Below are 25,411 nucleotides of genomic sequence, written 5' to 3' on the forward strand. Positions count from 1 at the left end.
AAATAAATAATATAATACAAAAACCAACTATTCACATTTCAACTTTTAACCATTTAGCTTTCAGCTTTTTCCTTTTAAACAAATTTAAAGTGAAACAACACAAAACACTTCAAATCACAACACAATTAAATATAAATTAAAATATGAAAACAAAAAGAACATGCACATTCTCTGTCATGGGCCTGCATGAATAAACGTTCTGAATCCTTTATCATCTGCAACTGAAAATAGTTGTGGATGATCACTATACCTTTCTAATGTGACGTTTTTGTCCCTGGCTCTCTTTCTCTGTCTCTCCCTCCTGCTCTATGGACTACTTGCACTAACACTTCCGCGTTCTATGTAGTCCTGCCCCAGTGCTTCCGGTGCGGTTAAACCATGGCGACGTTCTACACTCGCTGCCTACAAGAGCTCCCAAAATTGAACATCACCGATGTTCATCGGATTTGCAGAGTGACGACTACCCCCGCCAGCAAATTAGATAAAGGATTTAAGTTATATGCTGCATCATATATACACAACTACGAAGGTAAGAAAACGTAAATTAACCGACAAAGAAACGCTAGCTAACGTCAAATGCAAACACTACGTTACTCCGCTATGTCCTTCATTTGATGTCAGTTCTCTACATTACATGTTTTCTTAAACGGTGTTTTATGTCGTCCTAAACTATAGTTGAGGTTTTCTTAACTAATGTCACTTTTGTAGTTAGACACTGTTATAATGGCGTTAGGTAGTTGGCTAACTATGGAGGTAGTTAACTACCTAATGCTACTCTTGCTAAGTGTAAAATATATATGTTTAAGACATGCTGAAATGAGTAATACAGAAATAATGCTAATGGTACTTGTATCTTTATTCAGTGTCCAATAAAGACAGGTTGTCAGGGGAGGTCGGTGTGAGAGCCCTGTGCTACAGGTCAATGAGGAAGAGTGAGGCACCACACAGACTAAGTGTAGGCAGGAAGCTGTGTAAAGTTGTTAATCCCCGTTCAGTGGGGTTCAGTTCATTTAAGCATTAGTTAAGTTCATTCCTAAAGGCCCATCAACTTGAATGTTTTCCTTGTCTCCCTGCTTTATCACTCCTAATTTGACTAGTCAGATTGTTAAATCAACATGTGTTTGGGTGATCAGAAACATTTGACAACAAGTTAATACTGCAAATATACACAATCTAAGTTATTACAGTTATCAAGCATGGTTAAGTTGTTTTAATAGGGAGAGAAGGAAACACTAAGCATTCAGGAGGGTGCGTAACCATAACACTGAACTATGTTCCTGTTCGGCTCTTCCATGAAGATGTTACATTTTTAATTTTCGTTCTTTCTTCTTAGATTAAGCTTCTGGATTCATCGCCGGTGATACTGACACATAGCCAGTGCTCCTGTGTGGCAGGCGCTGTTATGTGCAATCACACAGTGGCACTGCTCTTCCAAACAGCACACTACTCACAACTCAGAGTGCCGGTTGTCCCCCCTGTGCATAGCTGCACGGAATCTGAACAGCAATGGCACAAGCCACGGACAGTGGTAATTTAAATGAGGTTAAAGTTTTTGAATTAGTCCATGTTTACATATGAACAGCAACACCATCCATAGTAAATGTGTCTTCTGTTAGGGTGTGAAGCCAGGACCCATCAACTCCATGATCTTCACTAAGCCGGTACCAAATAGGATGGCCCAGACTGGAGTACGGTAATTACATTTGTAAAATTTGGTTTCATGTGTTACAAATGTATGTTGCTATTTTTTTCATACATACATGTGTCAGAATAGGTATTAATTTACATACAACATTACACTTTCTGAAGACGGCTAACTCAGTCATGTACATATACATCCCAGTCTCTAACTTATGCACCACTGTTTTACACCTTTTAGTTTTTAGTTTAGTTGTTGTTCAGTATAACAACCTTCTTCCTTACATTATTGTCATTGATGTTTTCTTTAGGAGTGGCTTCTACAGAGGCATGGTGGGTCCGTTACCAGATCCCTGCTTGTTCAGAATAACGGAGGCATATGCAAAATTTAATATTGAGGACAGGCCACTTGTGACCACAATGAACATGAGACCTGACAAGCCCCTTGTGGAAAGTGCCTTTGGGCTGGTGCAGGAGGGCAGTGTTCTGTCATATCAGCAGCCGGTTTTGACAACCCGGTACATCACACTACACCGCGATGCACCACCAACACCGCACTTGCCTCTGGAGGGGTATGACATCTTGCCATCAGATTGTGTGTTTGTGTGCTCAGAAGAAGAGCTTCTGCATCTGAAAAGCTTGTCTGTAACTCTGGAAATGGCTCACAAAATAGAGGAAGCTACACGTGAGCAAAGCTCTTCGTCTGAGTGGCATCAGCTCCGCAGGCCCAGAGTGACTGCCTCTAGGTTTCGGGAGGTGTGTCACGTCAGAGGCCAGAGCTCGGCCGAGTCACTAGCAGAGCGTATATTGAAGGGAACAAGGCAGACAGCAGACATGAGGAGAGGAACTGAGATGGAGCCTGCAATAGCAGCAGAGTATAGTAGGCTAATGAATGTTAACTACTCACCCTGTGGTCTGGTCATTCACCCCATTGCTTGCTGCATCTCCTGATGGTGTTGTTTTTGACCCCAATGAATACCCCCAGTTTGGCTTCGTCGAATTCAAATGTCCCAATGTACAAAACTTTATTGACTGCAAATATGTGCAGATGGAATGTGGTACCCCTAAACTAAAAAAGAGCCACGCATATTACTGGCAAGTGCAAGGACAACTGCTCATCAGTGGGATGCAGTGGTGTGACTTTGTTGTGTGGGCACAAGAGGACTACCTAGTGCAAAGAATATACATGGATACAGATGTGCACAATGCAATCAGAGAAAAGGCAGACTATTTCTTTTTTTACATATATATGCCAAGATACCTGTGTTTGAAAAAATGAACAGTGAAAACATAGCAAAAAGAAAAACAGATCCTTCAGGCTGGCTGGAACAAAATAACTGATGTTTTATTTTCAATATATTTCATGAATTCTTTTGTTGTTACATGTTACTTTTATGTGACATCAATAAACTGTTATTTAAGCAATGGCATCAATTTAATTTTTAAAAACACACATTAAAACATTGAATTTGTGCAGAACTTATTTACATGGTAAGTATTTAAAACTCCATGCCTAGCATACTGATATACATTTAGACAATAACTGAACTGTAGAAAATGACAAATGGTATTTTTGATGTTCCAAAAGCTCAATGTCACTTATGATTTTAAAACGATTTAGTGATTTACTTTATAATTTTGATAAACAGTTTTGTTGAATCTGAATAGTAATATAGTAATATAATTAAACAGTATTATTAACATTAAACATTTGCAATGAATTTGAATTATCAATAACTGAAACTCAACTATCAGCACTCAAGTACCAGTTCTGTAATCAAGTATTGTCAGCTGAGAAGGAAGAAATGCAACTGTAGTGGCCTCAGCTGCAGGTCATTTTCCATAAGTTACTGGCACTGTTGTCTTGGGAAAAATCCATCTTGTCTCACTTAACCCATTTTTTAACTAATGCTGTGTTCTGGTAATTTGACAGCATACATGCCACTGCAAACAGTTGGTTGATATTATAAACATGTGACATGGTAATGATGCTATCAAAAAGTTTGTTCTGTTTGATCCTCCTAATGACTCGCTCCACATGTACCCTGAGTCTGGCTATGGCCTGCGTCTCCTTAACCTGGTATGCTGGCATCTGCTTCTGCTTAGATAGAAAAGGTGGGCAGTACACTTTGCATTTACAACAATCAGTGATTAGGAAGCCCTTATCTACCATCACTGCCATGTCTTCAGTCAACTTCTCAGCAATGCCTGATTGTTTGAATAGTTCCTTGTCACTAACCGAACCAGCATACAGATTAGAGATGAAAAGTAAATATCTATTTTGTTTTCATTAAGACTGGAAAAACTTTCGAAATTTAACTGATGGTGACCTTGGTATATTTTAAACAGTTAGCTTGAATAGAACTTAGGTGTACCTGGTATAGAATCGGATGTCAGTGTCGGAGCCAGCAAAACGCTGTAACCCAAATTCTCGCTGGACACGTAACTCCTGTATTTCCTTCCTCAGAGTCTCCACGTCTTTGGACAGGTCTTCTGCAGCTGATGCAGATATGTCCAATGCAGACGGCTCAGGGACTGAGCAGTAGTCATGATCTCTTGTAAGACTTTGCTCTTCTTGATCGTCAGGAGGAACTAGTTCAGGGCGTCGCTCCGTTCTCTCCCAAACACTACGCCGCGGTGGTTCAACTTTATAGCCATTCCACTCAAAAAGTGTTGGTACAGCACCTTTAATAAGCCTCCTTCGACCATCGAGGGTTGTTGGCTCTATGAGTTGATCACTGGCAAAGTGTCTGCAGCAGACACTGGTGTGAGAGGTGATCGTGAAATGATCCCGGCGTATGTTTACCGGCCATTGTCTTCTCAAGTCGGAATGGGTCGGAAAGGCATGAAAACTTAGTATGCCATTAAATTTGGCTGAAGCTGAACAAAGTGGGACACAGCAATGCTCGGAGTATTTCTTCTCCTGTTTTTGAAAATGTTCTGTTTTAAATACTTTCCTTTTTATACTCATTCTGAAGCGACATTAGCATAGCTACCGATAGATAAGCAAACGTACCGGAAACGCACAAGCGGTACTATTTGGAAACGGAAATACGTCACATGCCCTAGTGCAAGTAGTCTATTCCTGTGCTACTGCGACTGTAACTACTGCCCCTCCCCCCTCCTCCCAGCGCAAGCACAAGGCTCGCATGCAGAGTGAAGCGGAAAAAAAGTGCGAGAGAGAGAGAGAGAGAGAGAGAGAGAGGGTAAGAGCAGAGGCGGAGCCAGACATTGTATACACCCGGGGCTTAGCCCTAAAGGGTAATACGTGCGCGGGGGGTTGGAAATGACAAAAAAACCTGCTATGAAGTTGAAGATTTATTAGGCTGTGTTGTAAGCTTTAAAGAAAAAAAAAACTTAATATGAGAAAAAAATATCACATATGTAGCTTAAAAACAGTTTTTTACTTAAACAGCAAGGCAGAACAAAATTAGGGCTGTTTCAAGATACGGGGACTAAACCCCATTTCAACCACACCCAGAACTGATCCGGAATGAAAACAGGACTACTTTAGTAAAGTAAAGTAAAGTGTGCGTGTTAGTCCCCATAGGGAAATAGTTCCTCTGCATTTAACCCATTCACCCAGTGAAGCAGTGGGCAGCCACCAGTGCAGCGCCCGGGGAGCAGTGTGTAGGGACGGTACCTTGCTCAGGGGTACCTCAGGGTAGCCGTTCAGTGGAGTCGAACCCCCGACCTTCCGATCATGGGGCCACCACTCTACCTACTGAGCTATCCCTGCCCGTTAGGACTTAACCAACAAAGAACCAAAATCAAAACTAGATGACAGTAGCACTGAAAATCATCACAGATCTGCACTACACTGACAACACCTCTTTATTGTGGTAACATGAGATTGTATCTTCGAGGCTTGAGTTTTGCAAACCTATCAATGACATTTTCAGGGTCAACATTATCCAAGTACTCCTTTTCAATAGATAATATGGCCAAATCATTCAGCCTCTCTTGTCCCATGGTTCTCCTTAGCCACATGTGGAGATGACGCAAGGCACTAAAAGAGCGCTCACAGCTGCAGCTACTGACAGGAATGGTTAGTGCAATTCTAAAGATGACCTTCAGAGTTGGGAACATGTCCTCGTCAAGCAAGTGGAAGGCAGTTGTGATGTCGCAAATGTCCTCTTTTTCCATTTTTCTTTTCATGAAGTTTTTTGCCACAACAAGTTCTTCAGGCTTTATCATCACATGGTAGTGTGCCACAATGGGTTTTAAGGCACCTTCGGAAAGGAATGTTGAGGAGGATGGATTGCATGCCTGAATGCCCTCCATTATTTTCTGTCCTGCCCCAGAAAATCTGTCTGCTAGCTCCTGCAACATTCGGTCCAAACAAGGAAAGAATATCTCGTACCTAAACTCTGCTGAGCTTGTGAGATTTGGTGTTGCACCACAGCTGGACTCAAGTACAAATCCTTCAAGTCTTTTCTGTTTGTGTCGTGCCCCCTGAGGAATCTGGATGTTGTAGCTTCCACAAATGTCCATGGCCTTCTCAAATATTTCCTCAGTAGCAGCCTCTGTGCGCAATTTACTTAGTGTATCAACTACCGACATCTTGTACTCCACAGCTTTGCCCATGTAATAATAATAATAATAATAATGATAATAATGTCTAGCCTTTCTCCCTGCAGGTAGCGGTGCAGGCCTTCGGTGATCCCAAGCAGCTGTGAGAACATGATTAACATGTACACAGTCTTGGGTTTTGAAAGCTTGGACAAGATCCCTTTAGCAATAGGAGTGTTTGTGGCTTCGAGAGTTGCTAAAACTGCAGAAATGTTGTTGAGAAGGGCTTTGATGGAATTTACTTGGCAGGCCCATCTTGTGTTAGAGAGCTGAACAAGCTCAGATGCAAACAGTCCAAGGTCCTTTTGCAGTTCCTTAAACTTTGTGTGGTTTACCAGGGAGGTGTTAAAAAAATGTGTAGACATTTTCCAAAAGTCCAAAGAAGTCAGAAGCAGCTGGAATAGCCTTGCATGTATGGCAAAGGACAAGGTTGAGCTCATGTGCATAGCAGTGCACATATACTGCTTCAGGGTGTCTCTGTCTGAAACGGGACTGCACACCACCCACAGCACCACTCATAACAGATGCCCCATCATAGGATTGAGCAACACAAAGTAAGTCACTGAGCGTGTGATACTGCAACAGCTCCTCAATAGTGTCTGTAATGCACTGTGCACCAAACCTTTCTAGTTTCCGTAGACCAAGAAAACATTCTTTGACATGGCCTTTACATGACACAAAACGTACACACACTGCAAGCTGTTCCGTGTGCCCATCTCTAGCCTCATCAGCCATAACAGAGTACATCTTAGCTTTCTTCATCTCTTTAACTATATTTCCAGTTATTTCATGTGAAATACTGATTATCATCTCATTTTGTGAAAAATGAGTCAGATAGGTAGCATGTGAGACAGGACTGTAATTTTTCAAAAATGGATCAAATGTTTTCAGCAGCTTCATGCACTCAAGGAAGTTCCCTTGATTATGACTGGTGGATTCCTGCTCATCGTGGCCACGGAATGGTATTCCTTGTTTTCCAAGGAAACTTGTTACAGCTAAGATCCTGTGGAGATATTGTCGTCTCTCTGAAATCTCTGCTGCGCTTGCTGATCTAAGTTGCTCAACAACGTCACCTTGGTTTTTTGTGGTCTTAAAGCTGTGCCAGCAGATCATAGAAGACGAATGGCTGGAACTCTTTTCGTGCTCCCTAAAGGCATTTAAAGCCCTCTTCCAATTGCAGAACCCTGAATGACTGAGGCCATCTTTTTTTTAAAGTATTCTGCTTCCCAAAAATGCGACATGAAAAACAGAAAGCCAAGTTCCTCACAACAGAATACTCCAGCCATGTAAACTGTTCAAACCAACTCTTATTAAACGCCCTCTGCTGGCCTCCAAACTGGCTCAGCGGATATTGTGGGAGGACATTTTGTCTTGGACCACTTTCTAGAGTTCCTTCCAGTAAACCTCCTTCAGCTGTCCTTAACGATCCACCTGCTGCTTCCTGCTGTGATGCTGTTGTGTTTTGGTTTTCTCTTGCTTTCCTGATTTCCCCTGACCTCTCTGAATGATCAGAAAGAGAATCATTACTAATTAATGATCCCTCTGTATTTGTCTTTGTGAGTCACAAGTTTGTGCCATATTATTTTTAATTCTACCAAAGTACTCTATTTAGATTCAGAAAAGTTTATATAACTAATTAGCCTTGTGGTGCAAATAAGTTTGCATAACTTAATAAATATAGAATTTGAAAAATAACAAACCTAAAAAGATACACTAGGTACTAGATATGTGTTCTGATGTTTTGGCAAACAACCATTTGACTAACGTCTCACCTGGTTCTTGTTCCATTTCTCTTCTGTCCTCATTCTCCTCTCCATCTCCCTCTCTCACCCTCTCTCTCCCTCTTTGTGCTGACAATCAAACCAAAACCAACATCATCAAATATACAGTTGAAACCAGATATTTACATGCTCTTCAGATAAAAACACAAACACTTATTTAAGGTAAAACCTCAAATTAGACTAAATGTTTAATTTATATTTGTTAAATTTAAGAGTAAAGAGAGAAACTATCTGTATTTCTTAATTGCAAATGACACCCAAATTGTATTCAAACTTGAGCCACACTTATGGAGCTCCACAATTCTTTTCCTGGTGTTTTGGTTGACATCTCTTGATTTTCCCATTTCAAAGAAACAGGCTCTTTTGCCTTATATGCATCCACAGGTGTGCCACCAGTTTACTCACATGGACTGTACTAACCTATCAGAAGCTTCTTCAGCTCAGAATGGAATCATCTGGAGTTTTCTTATTATTTAACAATAAACTTAGTGTACATGTACTCCTAAATTTGATGAAAGTGATAATAAATAGACCGATCTCTCTCTCTTTATTCTGACGTTTAACTAATTCAGAATATATTTCAATATTTATCTAAAACAAAAGTTTACTCTAAATTGATGTTGTACAGTAAAAATGTTTTATGTTTTCTCCCTAAAGTGTATGTAAATATCTGGTTACAAATGTGAATATCCTGCTGTGTACTGAAATCCCTCTTGTTTTGCATAGAAATATACTGAACAACATACAAAGCATAATATATAAAATAACATTTACCTGAGTTTTTTCTTTGAAAGAACCCTCTAATGTCCATTCTTATATTTCAGTACATAACTGAAACCGATTTAGTCGGGGAGGGTAAGAAATGAAAATATGAAATAAACACACGTAAGCTAAGACTCTCTAAAAAAATAGCATTTGTTCGGCTTTTCATTTCGCCATTTGTTGATTCACTTGAAGAGCAAGTAACGTAATATTGGTCAAGTGATCAGTTTGATATCAATCTTTCGTGATACACCGTCATATTCACATTATTTTTACGGTACGAATGATTTGCTTTGGTACCTGGTCAAACTTAAGCTCTCCTTAGTATGGCTGGCTCCGTTTCTCCAACAGTGCACTCACAGGCAGCAGCTGCCCCGCCCTCTCGCTCAGTTGATTAGTGCCTGAGCTTGGATCATACCAATATCAGGGGGGGATTCACGCACAGTCGTAAATTCCCACAGTGTGCACTATGTGCTTCGAATATTGTGTGTACTTTTTGTTTTATACAGTTGTCAGCCAGGCATCTAACTATGAAAAAATTACACTCCAAAAGACCCCAGGCTTCTGACAAAACAACCCGGGCTTAAGCCCAGTAAGCCACCCCCACGCTCCGCCCCTGGGTGAGAGAAAGGGAAAAAAACAACAACCCATGGCTTGCGATAAGGAGCCGGCTCGCGTCGTTCACGTCAAAGACCCGGCTCTAAGAGCCATTTCGTTTGCGACCGACACATCACTACTACAGAAGGAATCATCAGCCCTCATTTGTGTTTGGTGTGAACAAGTCATAACCCAATCAAATGATGCAGGTACAGCATCAGTCACCAAACGACAATGACAAAACCTGAAATGTAAATGTAATGAGGCCAAAGGAGAAGGAAGAGGGAGGTCTTTTTTCCATCGGATGGAGAGCAGCTAAAAGAATAAAATAAAGGGGTCAATGCACCCAAGAAATACAAAACTCAAGAGTAGCAGATAACATTTGTCTCAATCATCCAGGCAAGGAAATTCCCCAAAGTTAATTCTGTTCATCTGGACGTAGCGTTTTGTGGGAGAAACGTTTTGTCACTGATCCAAGTGACTTCTTCAGTCTCAGCTGACTGCAGGTTTCCCAGATCTTATAAACAGTACATTTGCATAATGACTGAAACTATCACAACTTAAGTGTACCGGAGGCTGATGCGTACTGGAAACCTATGCATAGGATCAGTATTTAAGGTTTGACTCTCATCATCCACTCAGTCTTGCTATATTTAACGAGTTTTCAGACCCCTTAGCGACTTTTTTTCTAAAAAAAAGTCGCTAAAAAAAGACGTGAAAGCACCTATCGCTTTTACTCTCAACAAGCAGCGGGTGCTGTAACGCAGTCAGTTCTTCTTTTACTCTTTTACTCATATGCTGTTTTGTGGATCACAAGGTTTAAAACTACTTATAAACACACACACACAAAGTAACTCCACCAGAGGGCCTATTTCGGGTCACTTTTGCCGGTCCAAGCCCGGATAAAGGAGCAGGGTTGGAATTGTGACATTAAAAAAAAACAATAATTGCTAAAAGAAATTTAATTTGTAGTTCTAAATAAACTCTAAATGCATTTAGGACGTTTTATACTCACTTTATGTCTCTTCCATGATGTTATTTCTCTCTCCAACAACATAGGTTACAATTAGATTAGCATGACCAATTATGCAAATTAGGCGATGACGTCATTTAGCGACTTCTAGCGACTTTTAGGACAGCCAATAGCGATTTTCCTTACTGAGGAGTTGGCAACACTGCATCCACTGGAGCATAAATTGGGTGTCATCAGGACGCTACAACACAGAGCAAACACCATCCCCACAGACACACCGGCCAGGGAAGCAGAAGAACATCACATCAAGAAGGCCCTGAGTAAATGTGGTTATCCCAGCTGGACATTTGCCAAAGCTGCAGTATTCATGCTTGTGCCACTTTTGTGCATACTCTGTCACTCCTCTCCCACCTGCCCATGCTCTGTGACTCTTCTTGACTGCCCTCACCTCCCATCTTTTATGCATTGTGAACAGGTGTGGAGAATTGCTTTGATTATGGTGTGGGTAGGAAGAAAAAAACCCTTAAAAATAAAAGCATGCAAAATATATATAAACATGCATAAAACCATACTATAACACCAAAACAGTAAAATACAGAATATAATATTAAAACTACTTCTACCCCCGTAACATAAACAAGGACACCCAAGTGGGTTGGTAGATAGCTATGGTCACACATAGTTTCAGGAATGGAAGTTCCCCATTTTCTTCTCCAGCTGGAGAAAGGGACAGCTCAGAAGCAGACAGGGACACAGGCTACGTCCACACGTACCCGGGTATTTTTGAAAACGCAGATTTTTCTATGCGTTTGCACCTTTCGCCCACACGTAAACCGCGTTTTCGGTCACTGAAAACGGAGATTTTTAAAAACTCCTGCCAGGGTGGATATTTTTTAAAACTCAGTTTTTGCATTTACGTGTGGATGAGAAAAACTGAGAAAACGCAGCGTCAAAGGTGTGCACCTTTTTTGACGTGACACTGTGCGCCACGTTATTGTTTCGGTGAAATTAATTTCTACAATACTGTTACTGTTAATTGTACTCTCTGCAGTGCTTAAAGGCTTACATATACACACACAGTTACTGTCCCTCCTCACATACGACTCGGTTCTGCTTCTATGCCCCATCTTTATTTACTATTTCCCACCGAGGCTTCTAGACTTCTGATTGGCCAACATTTCTGCACGGTTAGGAATATATCGCCACCTGTTGCTTTGGCATGTTCCTAGCAGCGTTTTCCTTCATTTCTGCGTTTACGTGTGGATGGGATTATTTTTTAAAACGAAAACTGAAAATCTCTGTTTTCAAAAATACCCGTGTACGTGTGGACGTAGCCACAGTCTCATCCTGTGTTGCCACATTTCCTGATGTGTTTAGTAGCACAGCGGTCCCCAACCTTTTTTGCGCCACGGACCGGTTTATGCCCGACAATATTTTCACGGACCGGCCTTTAAGGTGTCGCGGATAAATACAACAAAATAAAACTAGTACTGGTACCAAAAAAAAGAAGATTTATTCATAACACACGTGAAAAGACCCAGGAAAACCGAGTTAACGATAAAAACGATGACAAAATAACGCTGAAAACCGATAAAAACCCTGAAAACCACACATTTCGGACCTGAGCCTCAACTCTCGCGGCCCGGTACCGGTCCGAGGCCCGGAGGTTGGGGACCGCCGTAGTAGCACACCACACCGCACAATGAGACATTTGAAAGTGGCCTTGAACTGGCCTGGTGAGGGGTTGTTATTCCAGCCCCCTAAAAAAGCATACACACATAAACAACAAACAGATACCAAAAATCCTTTGTTAAGCTCACTCAAATAAGAAACATTGAAGAAAAATAAATGTATTATTTTTGTCTGGTTTGTTCAGTTGGCTAACCTTTATCTAGGTTTTGGACTGGTGTAAAAATCAGAGGGGGAAAGAAGCTGAATGGCTGGATGTCATAATGACAACATAGTTACCATAGAAAAACCCATTGGTGAGTTTAGACCCTTTGGGTATGGAACGCCAGGACTGCCATAATGAATTAATTAAATACACCATTAAATAATTAATTAAATGTGTCAATAATTAATTAAAATTGGAATTAATTAAATAAATAGTTATGACACGTGTAATTAATTAATTATTGACACATTTAATTAATTATTTATGTATTTCACATTTTAATTAATTATTGACACATTTAATTAATTATTTATGTATTTCACATTTTAATTAATTATTGACACATTTAATTAATTATTGACACATTTAATTAATTATTTAATGATATATTTATTTATTTCATTTTGGCAGTCCTGGCGCCTGGCTCTCATCTTGAAATAATTTTATCTGTCAGCCTCACCCATCAAACTCAGGGGGCGGGGTTAACGCTGCCATGCAGCTTCTCTAACATTTGATTGGTTGCCGTGCAAAGTAAGTCAAAACAGGTCGATCCTAGATAATCGATTGCTTGTGTAGACTTGGGGCAGCCAGGTATCCCAGAATGCAGATCAAATCACAGGCAGCAATGGTGGTGGTGTAGTTTTAAAATACCCCGTTTTTCTGTCACCAGCTACACTTTTAACAGTGTTTTAGCCGCGAATGTCGCGCCGTATGTCTGGTCAGGTTGTCAACATAGAACATGTTTGCAAAAGTGCTCAGATGTTTTCAGAGATTTCACTAGCTCTGCTAACAATTAGCATGCAGAGTGTGTTACACCCCTGAAAACAGGGGGAAAAGAATCACGAGAGTGATTATGACTTGCGTCTCTCATGCAGTAGTTTATTGCAGTGAAAATGAGTAGAAACGTTTCACATTCTGTACTGCTAAATGTCACATGGTGGAAGAAAAACACTAAATAATAAACCGAAATACTAAAGTGCTTACTATACATATACTTGAGCAGGTTTCCTGACAAAATGGCTGACAATCGCGGTGTTTTTAGCTCCTGCCGTTATCTTAATGGCCATTACACAGTACAAAACACAGCTCAAAACCGCCACGTATATGTGCACAAAACTGCAATGTAATGCTTTTAACGCTTACAAAACAATGAAGGATTACCTCTTAAATATCTTAACAGTGTACACATTGGAAATATATCAACTTTTAAACACTTTTACCTGAAAACAGGGGGAAAAGAATCACGAGAGTGATTATGACTTGCGTCTCTCATGCAGTAGTTTATTGCAGTGAGGAGAACGCGCGAAAGCCCCCTAGTGGAGAATAGAGACACTACTAATCGATCCCAGAAAAGGCTTACTAGCCGATCACTGATGTATAGATTGCAGTTCTCTTAAGTAACATGAAAGCCATTAATATAACATGAAAAATAATAAACTCTTAACCATTTTCTTACCATATTTACATTATTTTCGTCCTTATATCAACTGATATGAATTAGTATTAACTGAACAGTTTTATATGCAATAGTCATTCAACCTGTCACACTCTCCCCCACTCAAAAAATGTCGTCCCGACATTATACCAACAAGATGCTTTTCAGTCTATATTCTCTTGTAGTCAGGACATCAACAGTAGAGTGAACCAATGTCCTTAATTCTGTGGGTTTAACACCTGTTTCACCACAGTCCATCACTGGTGACTGAAGACAAAGTCTATAACCAGTCCATATGTGAGTCTTCACAAAGTCTATTGTCTATGGTTATAATCCACAGATGGGGAAAAGTTCATGTCTTTTTCTTGATGACAGTCTTTAAGTACAGTTCTCAAGTCATCAGTGGAAAAGTGTCAACTTACATTTGCTGGAGTCCATACAAACCAATGGGCTGGGTGCAGTATGACTGCACAGCTGGAAACCATGGAACCAGGCCCGGGTACACAGGAAGCAGTTGCGGTGCTGGCTGAACACTGTAGCAAGATGGGGTGCCCAGTTGGTCATACGTCATCCGTCTTGGCGGGTGTCTCTCTCGCTGTGGCCGCTGAGGTGTCTCCTCCTCAAGTCTCTCGAGTACCACAGGTGGAGGAGGGGCAGGTATGTCACCTGCAGCGGGCTCTGCCTCCTCACAAGTTGTCTCCACGGCAGCTGGGTCAGGCGCCTCCAGATGGTCTCCAGCAAGAGGCTCTGGTGTTGGTGCAAGAGCAGGGACTGAAGCTGCGGGCTGAGACGTTGCTGTGAGAAGTTCTTGTTCTGATGGCTGGGACACAGGTTGAGGTGGTGTGTAATGACAGCGGTATTCATCAACACTGCCCTCATCATCAGAGTCTGGCACAACAGCGACAGGTTTATCAGTCTTTTTCTGTTCATGTCTTGTACGATTATCTTTTTCAGGCACTTTTTCAAAAGGTAAGTGGTCACATGACATAAGCAAGTTTCTGTGAAGCACTCTAGAGCGCCCTCTGCCTCTCTCCGGTCTTACCTCATAGATAGGGAGGTCAGGCCCCATTCGTCTGACTACTGTGTGAACAGTGTCCTCCCAATAGTCTCTCAGTTTCCCTGGGCCTCCTCTAGGTGTCAGGTTTTTGACCAGAACTCTCTCGCCAGGTTGTAACACAGAACTCCTTACTTTTGTGTCGTAGTGTCTTTTGCCCTTTTCAGCAGCTTTCTTTGCATTCTCATTTGCTATAGAGTATGCTTGTTCCATGCCCTTTCTCCATTTTTCAACATAGTCTCTGTGGTCACTAAAATCTGTTTCTGAGTACAGTCCAAAGAGCATATCTACTGGTAGCCTGGGTGACCGTCCAAACAGTAGGTAAAATGGGGAGTAGCCAGTGACTTCACAACGTGTGCAATTATATGCATACATTAACTTGTTGATAGATTCCTTCCAGTTTGACTTTTGTGTTTCAGTTAGCGTTCTAAGCATTTGCAACAATGTCCTGTTCATACGTTCAACTTGACCGTTCCCCATTGGGTGATAGGGTGTTGTCCTAGAACCGGCCATGCCACACAGTTTCTTGAGCTGACTGAATAGCTGATTTTCAAATTCACCTCCTTGGTCATGGTGAATGCGACAGGGGAAGCCAAACTTTAGGGCATAGTCATTGAATATCAGGTTTGCAGCAGTTTTGCCTGACTTTGAGGTGGTGGCATAGGCTTGGGCAAAACGTGTGAAGTGGTCAGTTATCACTAGAATATATTCATAACCGCCTTTGCATTTTTCAAGATGGAGAAAGTCTATACACACCAGCTCAAAGGGCTGCGTAGTTACAATGTTTGTTAAAGGAGCTCTTGTTTCATGGCTGGGCTTTTTCTGCTTTACACAGGAACAAACGTTGGTCACATAATGCTCGATGTCTGCCTGCATGTGTGGCCAAAAGAAGCGTTCACGTATCAAAGACACTGTGCGATCAACACCTTGATGGCCCATATTATTGTGCAGCTCTTCAAGTACAGTCTTTTTGAACTGATCTGGCAGGACTAGCTGTTTCCGGGCAGAAGTGAGCCTGTACAAGATGCCATTGTTATCTAGTCTTAACTTGCCCCACTCTCTGAACAAGCATTTTGTCTTAGGGTCAAATGTTCTTAGCTCTTTGGGCAGTGGTTTTGAATCTGTCTGTTTACACTGTAATACAGGGCTTATAACAGGATCAGACTTTTGCGCTTCATTAAGCTGTTCTTTTGGTATGGGTGTGAATGTTGCTTCTGCTGGCTCACCGTCTGCTGTGACTGACATTGCTGCAGCTGAGAGTGTCCATGCGGCAGGTGTGTCTTTCTGTACCTCAATGGCCTGGATAGCAGCTGCAATAGTGTCCGGTGGCACTTCCTCAGAGCAGTCTCTCATCAAGGTTTCGACATCAAGTGGCATTCTTGATAAAGCATCTGCATCACTGTTTTCCTTCCCTGGTTTGTACTTAATGGTGAAGTGAAAATCAGCAAGCTCAGCGACCCATCTTGATGTGGTGGCATTCAGTTTGGCTGTTGACAGAATGTACGTTAGCGGGTTGTTATCGCTATAGACAGTAAATGTTGGGGCATAGTACAGATAGTCTCTGAATTTGTCAGTGATAGCCCACTTCAATGCTAAAAATTCTAGTTTTCCTGCATGGAAGTGGTAGTTTTTTTCAGCCGCTGTTAGAGTACGGGAGCCATAAGCAATAACTCGCAGCTTACCATCTTGTCTCTGGTACAACACTGCGCCTAGCCCTTTGTGTGAGGCGTCTGTGTGTACGATGAACGGCTGTGTGAAATCTGGGAACCCCAGCACTGGTGGGTGGAGCAAACAGTCTATTAGTTCCTCAAGCGCACGTTGATGCTGGTCAGTCCACACGATTTGTTTTGAGGAGGGCACAACTTGACTGGCTCTCTTTGGTCTTGCCCTTGTCCCTTTTGTGGTGTCTGAGTTCTCTGTGGTTTTGTCAGCTTTTAACAGTTCATACAAACAACCTGCTTTTCTGGAGAAGTCTTTTATGTATTGTCTGTAGTAGGAGAGAAGGCCTAACATTTTTCTGAGCTGACCAACATTTTGTGGTTTTATACCTTTGAGTGCTTTGACTGCTTCAAAATCTGCAGGATCCACTTTACTGCCCTCTGCAGACACTATTCTGCCCAAATAGCGCACCTCAGACTTAAACATGTCACACTTACTTGGCTTAAGCTTTATACCAAAGCCTCTCAATCTCTGGAGCACTTTTCTCACGTCCTCCAAGTGATCTTTGAACGTTTTGCTGTAAACTAATGTGTCATCCAGATAGGGGATGCAGATGTTGTCGCGCAGCCCATCCAGGCACTCTTCCATACAGCGCTGAAATGCTGCAGGGGCATTCATAAGTCCAAAGGGGATGCGAATCCACTCATATAATCCCCAGGGGGTCACAAAAGCAGTGAGTGGACGACTTTTTTCTGACATGAACCCCTGGTGGTACGCTTTCCCCTGATCTAAAAGCGAAAACCAGGAGTTTCCACCCAAACTGTCCATAATGTCCTGGACGCGTGGGATGGGCTGGCGATCAGGATGGGTTTTCCGATTCAGGTCTCTGTAGTCTATGCACAGTCTTAAAGTACCATCTTTTTTTCTAACACAAACAACTGGTGAGGAGTATGACGAGTCTGACTTCCTGACCCAGCCTTGTGCTATTAAATCATGCAGGTAACTTTTCATCTCTTGGTAGAGCGGCCGTGGCACAGACAGGTATGTGCGTTTGACTGGTTCGCTGTCTTTGAGTGATATGGTCATTTTCAGTTTTTCAATACAGCCTATATCATTGTCTGTTTTAGAGAAAGACTGGCATTCCTCTCTGAGCATCTGTTTTGCTAATACTCTCTGCTCTTCACCCAGGTGGCTAAGATCTACAGGTGGGTCCCACTCTTCGCTAGCGCTACACTGGGCTTGTGTATTTGTCTGGTTAACAGTAGCTACAGATGTGGCTTTTTCAAACACCTGGGCAGGTAAAACAGCTGTAATAGTCTGAACCGAGCCAACTAATGTACGGCCTGGAATGACAATTTCATGGTCAGTTGGGTTAGAGACACCTAGTGTTATGACAGGTAAAGTACCCTTCTTAACTTTAACCAAAGTGTCAAAAAACTCAAGATTGTCTGGCCACTGGGGGTTTAAGTCTGGCTCAAATATCATGACCATATCTTGTTTAAATGGCCCTGCTGCTATACGACCCTCAACATGCATGTGGCTTTTTTTTGGTACAGTAATACAGTCTTTCTTTGTCATCACTTTGTACTCGTCAACTGCATCTGCACTAACAGCCTGTATAAAAGCTTTCACCTTGTGTCTTTTGAGGCTGGGAAATGCTTTTCTCACTGTGCTGTACAGTTTAGCTTGGTCAGTCTTATTCACAATGTATTCAATTACATTGTAGCCTATAATAGGGCATGTGAGCTGAAAGCCTTTCATTACCAACATGGGGATGGTCAATTTCTCAGTTTGTTCAGTTCCGGAAACAAGTTGGAAGGTTGTCTCAACCCACCCAAGATATGGCATGTTGGTCCCATTTGCTGCGGTCAGGGTGAGTTCAGATGTGTCCATGATATCTGCTACATCTCTCAGCTCTGTGTGTGGCAGATAGTCCTTTTTCCACTTCTCATCGATGATTGATACCTGTGAGCCTGAGTCCCATAGAGCTTGAAGCCTGTGGCCGTCCAGAAAACACTCAACCAGACATTGCCTGCCCACCAGAGATGTGACTTTGCGAGGGGAATTTACATAAGCTGGCGACAGTGGTACCTGGACAGTCTCATTTTCTTTCTTAGTCTTTAAGCCAGTGCATTGTCTCTTATGTTGTCTCCAGTGTTGTTTCTGGCATGTTCTTGAACAATAAAGTGCGTTTTTACATGCTGAACACTGTCTCGTGCCTGACTTTTCTTGTTTACAGTTGGAGCAATGTTGGGACTTGTGGATGATGGGCATGGTTAACACTCGTCCCTCGGTGGTAACCATTGCTGGTTTAAATGTTTCTCTTTATATGGTCTCATACCTCTGCTTCTACATCCAGCCTGAAAGTGTTCTCTACTCCCACAGAGGTAGCAGTGGGTGCAGCGCTCGTTGACTCCATTCTGCTGGCAGATGTGGCACCTCCTCTCACGGCGGGCTGGACTACCTGTGTAGTGCTGTACAGGATACTGAGGGGGTGGTGGCCTTTGACGGGGGCCCTGGAAGCTATAATACTGCTGGTCCCTATCATACTGCATAACTGGTGGTGGGGCATATGACTGAGGACCAGCCACCGGCTGCTGTAGAGTCTCTTTAATCTGAGCTATCTCTGCACTGAGACCTTTCAGGGAGGCTACACCTGTCTTAAGCTCCGCTAACTCAGTTAAAAGCTCGGGTGGTATCTTAGCTTTAACTTCTTTCACAGGGTTCTTAGCTGGTGACACATCATCTGACTGCACTGCACTCACACTTGTAGCAGTCTGTGATGCTAAACATCTCTTCTTGTTTTTCCTTTCTGCCTCATTGGCACAAGCCATATTTAACCTCTCTAACAGGAGTTCATCAGGTGTCTTAGAGTCTAACAGGAGTGGCTGCATATCTATCCTGACACTGTCACTCTGGAAGCCTGTGAGTATGGTGTGCAAACACATACGCTGAACTAAAGCTGGGTCGTATTTGAGTCCTGACTCAGATTCTTGGGAAGCAAATAAGACTTTCTGCTTTAGATCTAAAACTCTCATCAGGAAGCTTTGAGCAGTCTCTTTTGGGGTCTGTACCTCAGAGGCAAGTTGTTTATACAGTTCGGTGGCGCTCTTCTCCTGGAAATGGGAGCGCAGTATGCGGCGTAGAGTCGGAAGGGTGAGTTGAGCTTTTCCCTCCAAATAGCTGCGTAGTTGTAGACCTGGCAAGATAGCTCTGATGACAGCATCGACAATGTCAAGCTCTGAGTAACCTCTGCTCAGTCCATTTTCGATCTGGTGAGCAAGACTGGAAAATGTCAGTTTGTCTTTTTGACCTGGTTCGCCAATCTGGCCTGATATTTTGAAATCTTTCTGCCAGTAAGGGCTTGGTCGTTGGGGGGTACTTGACACAGATGAGTTAGGGACAAAGCGATTACCTTGGGAGTGAGAAATAATTGCTGTGTTAACTGCATTAGCTGTCTCTGTTACCAGTGAGGTTGCAGTATTTGGTTGCTCTCTGTGTCCTGAATCACCCTCTTCATTTGCATTTGGTTCAGTCTCAACAATTGTCTCTTTCATTATTTCAGCAATCTTATCATTAAGCAACAACAGTTCTGACATTCCTTCATCCTCAAGTACTGTTATACCTTCTCTCTCAATGTGTATTTGGATGTGTGTTAGCAGTGACAGTCGTGTTTTTCTGCTAACATCTATTTTCTCTGCAATGCCAAGGAACTCGCAGATTGACACTAGTTGGTCTTTGGACAGAGTGTGCATTTCACGCACAACCTCTTCTCGCAGCTCTTCCACCGAAGACATTGTGGCAGTAGGCTGGAAGAATTTTGCATGTACGGGTGACGCTGAGCTGAGTCGCTTTTGCAGCCCCTGATGATCTCTGGCTGGCCTCAGGAAACATGCGCTAAAACACAGCTACCAGTTCGCCTCGACAGCAACACTTTCCTCACTGCAGTCTGCCTGGGTTGTAGTGGGGGGGATTTAGCTGGCTTGGACTACGATGTGCAGATTGTGGACACCAGACATTTAAGCAGCTATCCCAGCGGTGCCTCCAAATGTTACACCCCTGAAAACAGGGGGAAAAGAATCACGAGAGTGATTATGACTTGCGTCTCTCATGCAGTAGTTTATTGCAGTGAAAATGAGTAGAAACGTTTCACATTCTGTACTGCTAAATGTCACATGGTGGAAGAAAAACACTAAATAATAAACCGAAATACTAAAGTGCTTACTATACATATACTTGAGCAGGTTTCCTGACAAAATGGCTGACAATCGCGGTGTTTTTAGCTCCTGCCGTTATCTTAATGGCCATTACACAGTACAAAACACAGCTCAAAACCGCCACGTATATGTGCACAAAACTGCAATGTAATGCTTTTAACGCTTACAAAACAATGAAGGATTACCTCTTAAATATCTTAACAGTGTACACATTGGAAATATATCAACTTTTAAACACTTTTACCTGAAAACAGGGGGAAAAGAATCACGAGAGTGATTATGACTTGCGTCGCTCATGCAGTAGTTTATTGCAGTGAGGAGAACGCGCGAAAGCCCCCTAGTGGAGAATAGAGACACTACTAATCGATCCCAGAAAAGGCTTACTAGCCGATCACTGATGTATAGATTGCAGTTCTCTTAAGTAACATGAAAGCCATTAATATAACATGAAAAATAATAAACTCTTAACCATTTTCTTACCATATTTACATTATTTTCGTCCTTATATCAACTGATATGAATTAGTATTAACTGAACAGTTTTATATGCAATAGTCATTCAACCTGTCACAAGTGCACCGAGGGGGTACGTTAACCGGTTTGTTTACATATTCCACTCTCCGTGTTCCACATGTTGCATTCGCAGATTCTCATTTTCACCGAACGATCGTCTCTTTCCGCCTGGTCTTGTGTCTCTGTGCTTCTGTAACATAAAGAACGAGCTGACATTTTTCTCACGAAACCAGCGATCAGCTCAACAGACCCTCAGTTTACCTGCATGCATCCTCCTCCTCATCTGTCAGCTGTTTAACACCTGCTGCTAATTCAAGAAACACGCCTAGTTACCTGGTGATAGTCACAGTTTAACTGGGCAGCCGGTGCTCGATATAACGCAATGTCAGCGCATTTTTCTGCACAAGATAAGTAAATATAGTGTTTTCCCCGAGCGCAGAGCTGCTGGAGCTTGTTTCCTTACAGAGCACTTTATAGGCGAACCAGCTTCATCAGCGGCTGATGTCCAATCACCGGCACACAGCTTTGAAACCTCAGCTGAGTTTTAGCTCTCAGTGGTTAAACGCTGGACTTCATTCACTCAGGTTCTGTCTGTCGGGTCACGTTTACTTCGCTGTTTTATTTACAACTGAGCAAATCGGTTTGGCTGAGGTTAAAGTTACGTTTCATAACTGCATAGTTTCACAGACGTTTAATGGTTCACTGGCACATGTGTTAGACTGAACTATTCGCTTTTCTTTATCTGGTGTGTTTTGGATTTAACAGTGAATTTTGAGATTAAACTGACTTTTAAAATGTTTTTATACAAAGAGGAAAGAGAAGGCGCATTTCCACCAAGAGGAGCAGAGTTTGCAACAGCATGCTCATCATGAAGTCTGCAACCTGGACAGAAATATTATATCATCTGTTTTTTAATAGTTATTCAACTGTATTCTAAGCACCAGCTGTCTGTTAGAATGTGATTTTTTTTCTCTGTCTGTTGGCAGAGGTATAAAAATGCGCAGGAAAATCTGACATGCATGGCAAACTTCACCGACGATTAGGGAGGAATAAACACGCATCAAACATAAATGAACCATTTGCCTGTCTCCATAATTGAGAGCATTTTCTCTTATGTCAACACTCTCTCTCTCTCTCTTTTTTTTTTTTTTTGCTTTTTCGGTCATGTTATGTTTACCTGTCAAAGGCTTGTTACAAACTATGAAACACATCGTGCAGACTTCTGGATGTTAGAAGAAAACTAATACTGCTCATGAAGGAGACTAAAGGCAGGAAGGTGTCCTTTAAAACTAAACATGTTAATAGGACCTCCCTATTTATATCATAGTTTATGATATAGCACGTGTATTTCAGTAATAGCCTGCTGATTTCAGTGTAGTGGTGAACAGTCACACAGCTCACGTAGGCGTTATCTGTGATACTCCTTAACTATAATTTATCCAAGTTAACTTCAGTTAACCATTCAGACAGTTCTTTTGCAATGAAAAACACAAACACCCATGCTGCCGGTAGGTTTTCTCAGTGCCAGCTGTTAACATTATAGCTGCTTATGCAGTAACCATGGTAACCACGGACTCTGAGTGGCTGGATCGACGGAGGTCAGACAACAATTTTACATGTATGATCTTAAAACAGGACACAGCCACTATACGTGCTGGCCTCATATCAAATGTGAAGGCAGACTGAGTCTATGTTTGACGTTTGTTTATATCTAATCTTCCTTTTCAAACATTTAAACAGCAGCGAGTCTGCAGCTGAGGGAATACAAACTCAAATTGTCGGAACAGGTTTGCTCGTTTCTTGGATTCATTTGGTGATTTATTAAATGTATAACTGTTATTCTAATCTGCTGCTGAGTCTCTTACACTTTTCTTTATGCTGTATATTTTCACGTCTCTGGAATAGTTGGCAGTTAGATAGTCAGCTGGGAAACTCTGTGTTAACTCATGGAGCTGAGGATATCGTGGATATGCTGACCTCGCTCCGTGGTGTACAGGGCCGTTTACCCTCATGATTAATATTCACAATAAAAATATTAGCCGAACATCATGAAGTCTGTATGTGTTTCATAGTGTCGAACAACCTTTGTACAGTTAAAGCCAGCAGTTACTACATGACGGAAACACCAACGTTATCTCTTTTATGCGTTTATACACAGGTCACGCTGATTACTGAACAAAAACCCAAAGATCAGATGTTAAACAGATTTATTTGCTCTCTCTCCTCCTTAATCACCCCTGTAGATGACTGTTAACCATGTCACACGCTGGTCTAATGCTGAACATTAAACATAATATAAATTATTTTTAAAAAGCTAATTTAAAAACATTGATAGAGGAAATTTTCTGCAGAATAATATTTTTACTTTGATACTTTGTGCACAATTTTACAATTATATAATTTTATGTTTGGTGAGGTGTTTTCATAGTGTTTTATTGCTTCTTTTTGTAAAGGATTGGTTTGAAAAATGTCTCCACGACTTGTAATTGTCAGCCAATAAATAGCAAATAATTTGGTATAAAAACACAGTCACTCACACTAAATGACTGTTCTAAATGTTCATCACAGTCACAGCCTGTGGAAAGAAACTGTACTTGAAGCTGCTTGTTTTGGTGTACTCTGCAGCGCCTCCCAGAGGAGAGAAGTTGGAACAGGTTGTGCCCAATTTCTGATGCGACAAATGTGGCATCATTTAAGAGGAAAAAACAGACTGTTAAACAGTATAAGAGTTATTGCCAAAAAGCATCGTCACAACAAATAAATAATCGATCACACACAAATTTCCTTATTTTTTTGTGCTAACTTGTAGCTGCTGCATGCTGGGTGTGCTATGTTTTTATGCTTTGTGGTCGTCTCTGTGTAGCCAGAAGATTAGCTATGTTGTTATGTCTGTCCATCACTCAGGTCTCCTGCCTTGGGCTTGCAGATTACAGGGAAATGCCACACATCTGTCTGTTGTCACTGCTAGAATATTTCTTTTACAATTTTCTTTACATTTTTAAAAATTTAGTTAGATATTTTTCTATATTTGCTTATTTTCCAGTCTTAATAGTGTTCATAAAGAGACTAGCAAGAACAATATTAAAGAGCTGTTTCAATAAACAGTGCACAAATGCTGTGATGAAATACTGATGATCAGCTTTTTAAAGCTGTGGAAGTAGTATCGAATCCTAAATTCTATACTTTATACAGATGTCTTTGTGGACCTTTATGGGAGCATTAAATTGTCTAAAATATAGTATCCTATACTTTATATTTATGTTCTATAAGTTGTAACACCACAGTATATGTAGAGTCTATAAAAACAGACTTTTACTGAAAGTACAAATGTTCTGGAGTAAAATATACGTCAAACTCTATATAACTATTGAGTCTTTAAAGTGGGAATACAGTTGGATCTAATTCACTGTAACTGAATCACACCATAATTTATTTGTTGATTTATATTAACCTAAAGAAAGTTCAGTGAATAAATAAACCAAAAATCAATATGAAAGAAGTGTATGTATGTGTGATGTATGTGGTGTGGTCTTATACATAAACCCTGAGAAATCCATTAATACTTCATTTTTGATGCAATTATTTATGTATCCCTGCTCCTAACCTGCTACAGTGTGCAACTTGGCATCTTCATAAACCAGTGCGTGATCTGAAATGACAAAGCCGCTATGAAAAGTGCAGAGAGGTTTGAATATGGACAGGGGTGTGAAACACATCTGAGCCACACACACGAGCGAGTGCCATCAGTCATGTAAACAAGTGACACATGCAAAAAATAAATAAATAAATAAAAATACACAAAAGCAACCTGATATGAGACAGGCCAACACAACCAGAAGCAGATACACACAAAACAGGTCCGAAGAGTAGATCTGTCAGTATGGGTGGGGAATTGGCAGTAATAATGTTGGGTGAAGTCTGAAATGTTATTGTTTGCCAGAGAGCGTCACTGGATTATATTCCAGTGTTTGTTGAGCTGTCTAATTCATCCAGATTTGCTTTCGGCCTTTTCTAATATGAATAAATATATTTCTACAGTCAAATAATGCACAAAGTAAGCACTTTAATGCATAAAGGTCTCCCGAATGCTGTGAAGTCTTGTGAAGTGAAGTCTTTGAAGCTTAAATGTGACGATCAGAATAATATTTCCACAGTATACGATCCCGTTAATTATTTAAAACAACTGTATAGTCCTATAGCGTGTCAAAACCATTTCTTTTGATTGACAGCTAAACCGAGCAATGGTCACGAGCCATGCAACCCAGCGGACCAATGGGAGTGAAGGTGACGGTTCAGTGGGCTGGGTTTAGAGCAACG

General features: G+C 41.5%; 1 protein-coding gene across 2 annotated transcripts; it reads left to right on the forward strand.

The window, feature by feature from the left end:
• Nucleotides 1–337: 337 nt before the first annotated feature.
• On the forward strand, nt 338–2,992 carry LOC146629038 (uncharacterized). Of its 2 annotated transcripts, XM_085358290.1 has the most exons (5): nt 338–529; nt 864–955; nt 1,334–1,528; nt 1,617–1,693; nt 1,950–2,992. In XM_085358290.1, the coding sequence occupies exons 1-5, from the start codon at nt 379–381 to the stop codon at nt 2,587–2,589; spliced, it is 1,155 nt and encodes a 384-aa protein (XP_085214416.1). In that variant the 5' UTR covers nt 338–378; the 3' UTR covers nt 2,590–2,992. The 2 variants fall into 2 exon arrangements, with proteins under 2 accessions (XP_085214416.1, XP_085214415.1); XM_085358289.1 differs by lacking the exon at nt 864–955 and having other exon boundaries at nt 447–529.
• The last annotated feature ends 22,419 nt before the right edge of the window (nt 2,993–25,411 follow it).

Source organism: Diplotaxodon limnothrissa, linkage group LG7, assembly GCF_057381915.1.
Source record: "Diplotaxodon limnothrissa isolate DT_005_m linkage group LG7, D_limnothrissa_male_GT1.1, whole genome shotgun sequence".
NCBI classification, from domain to species: domain Eukaryota; kingdom Metazoa; phylum Chordata; class Actinopteri; order Cichliformes; family Cichlidae; genus Diplotaxodon; species Diplotaxodon limnothrissa.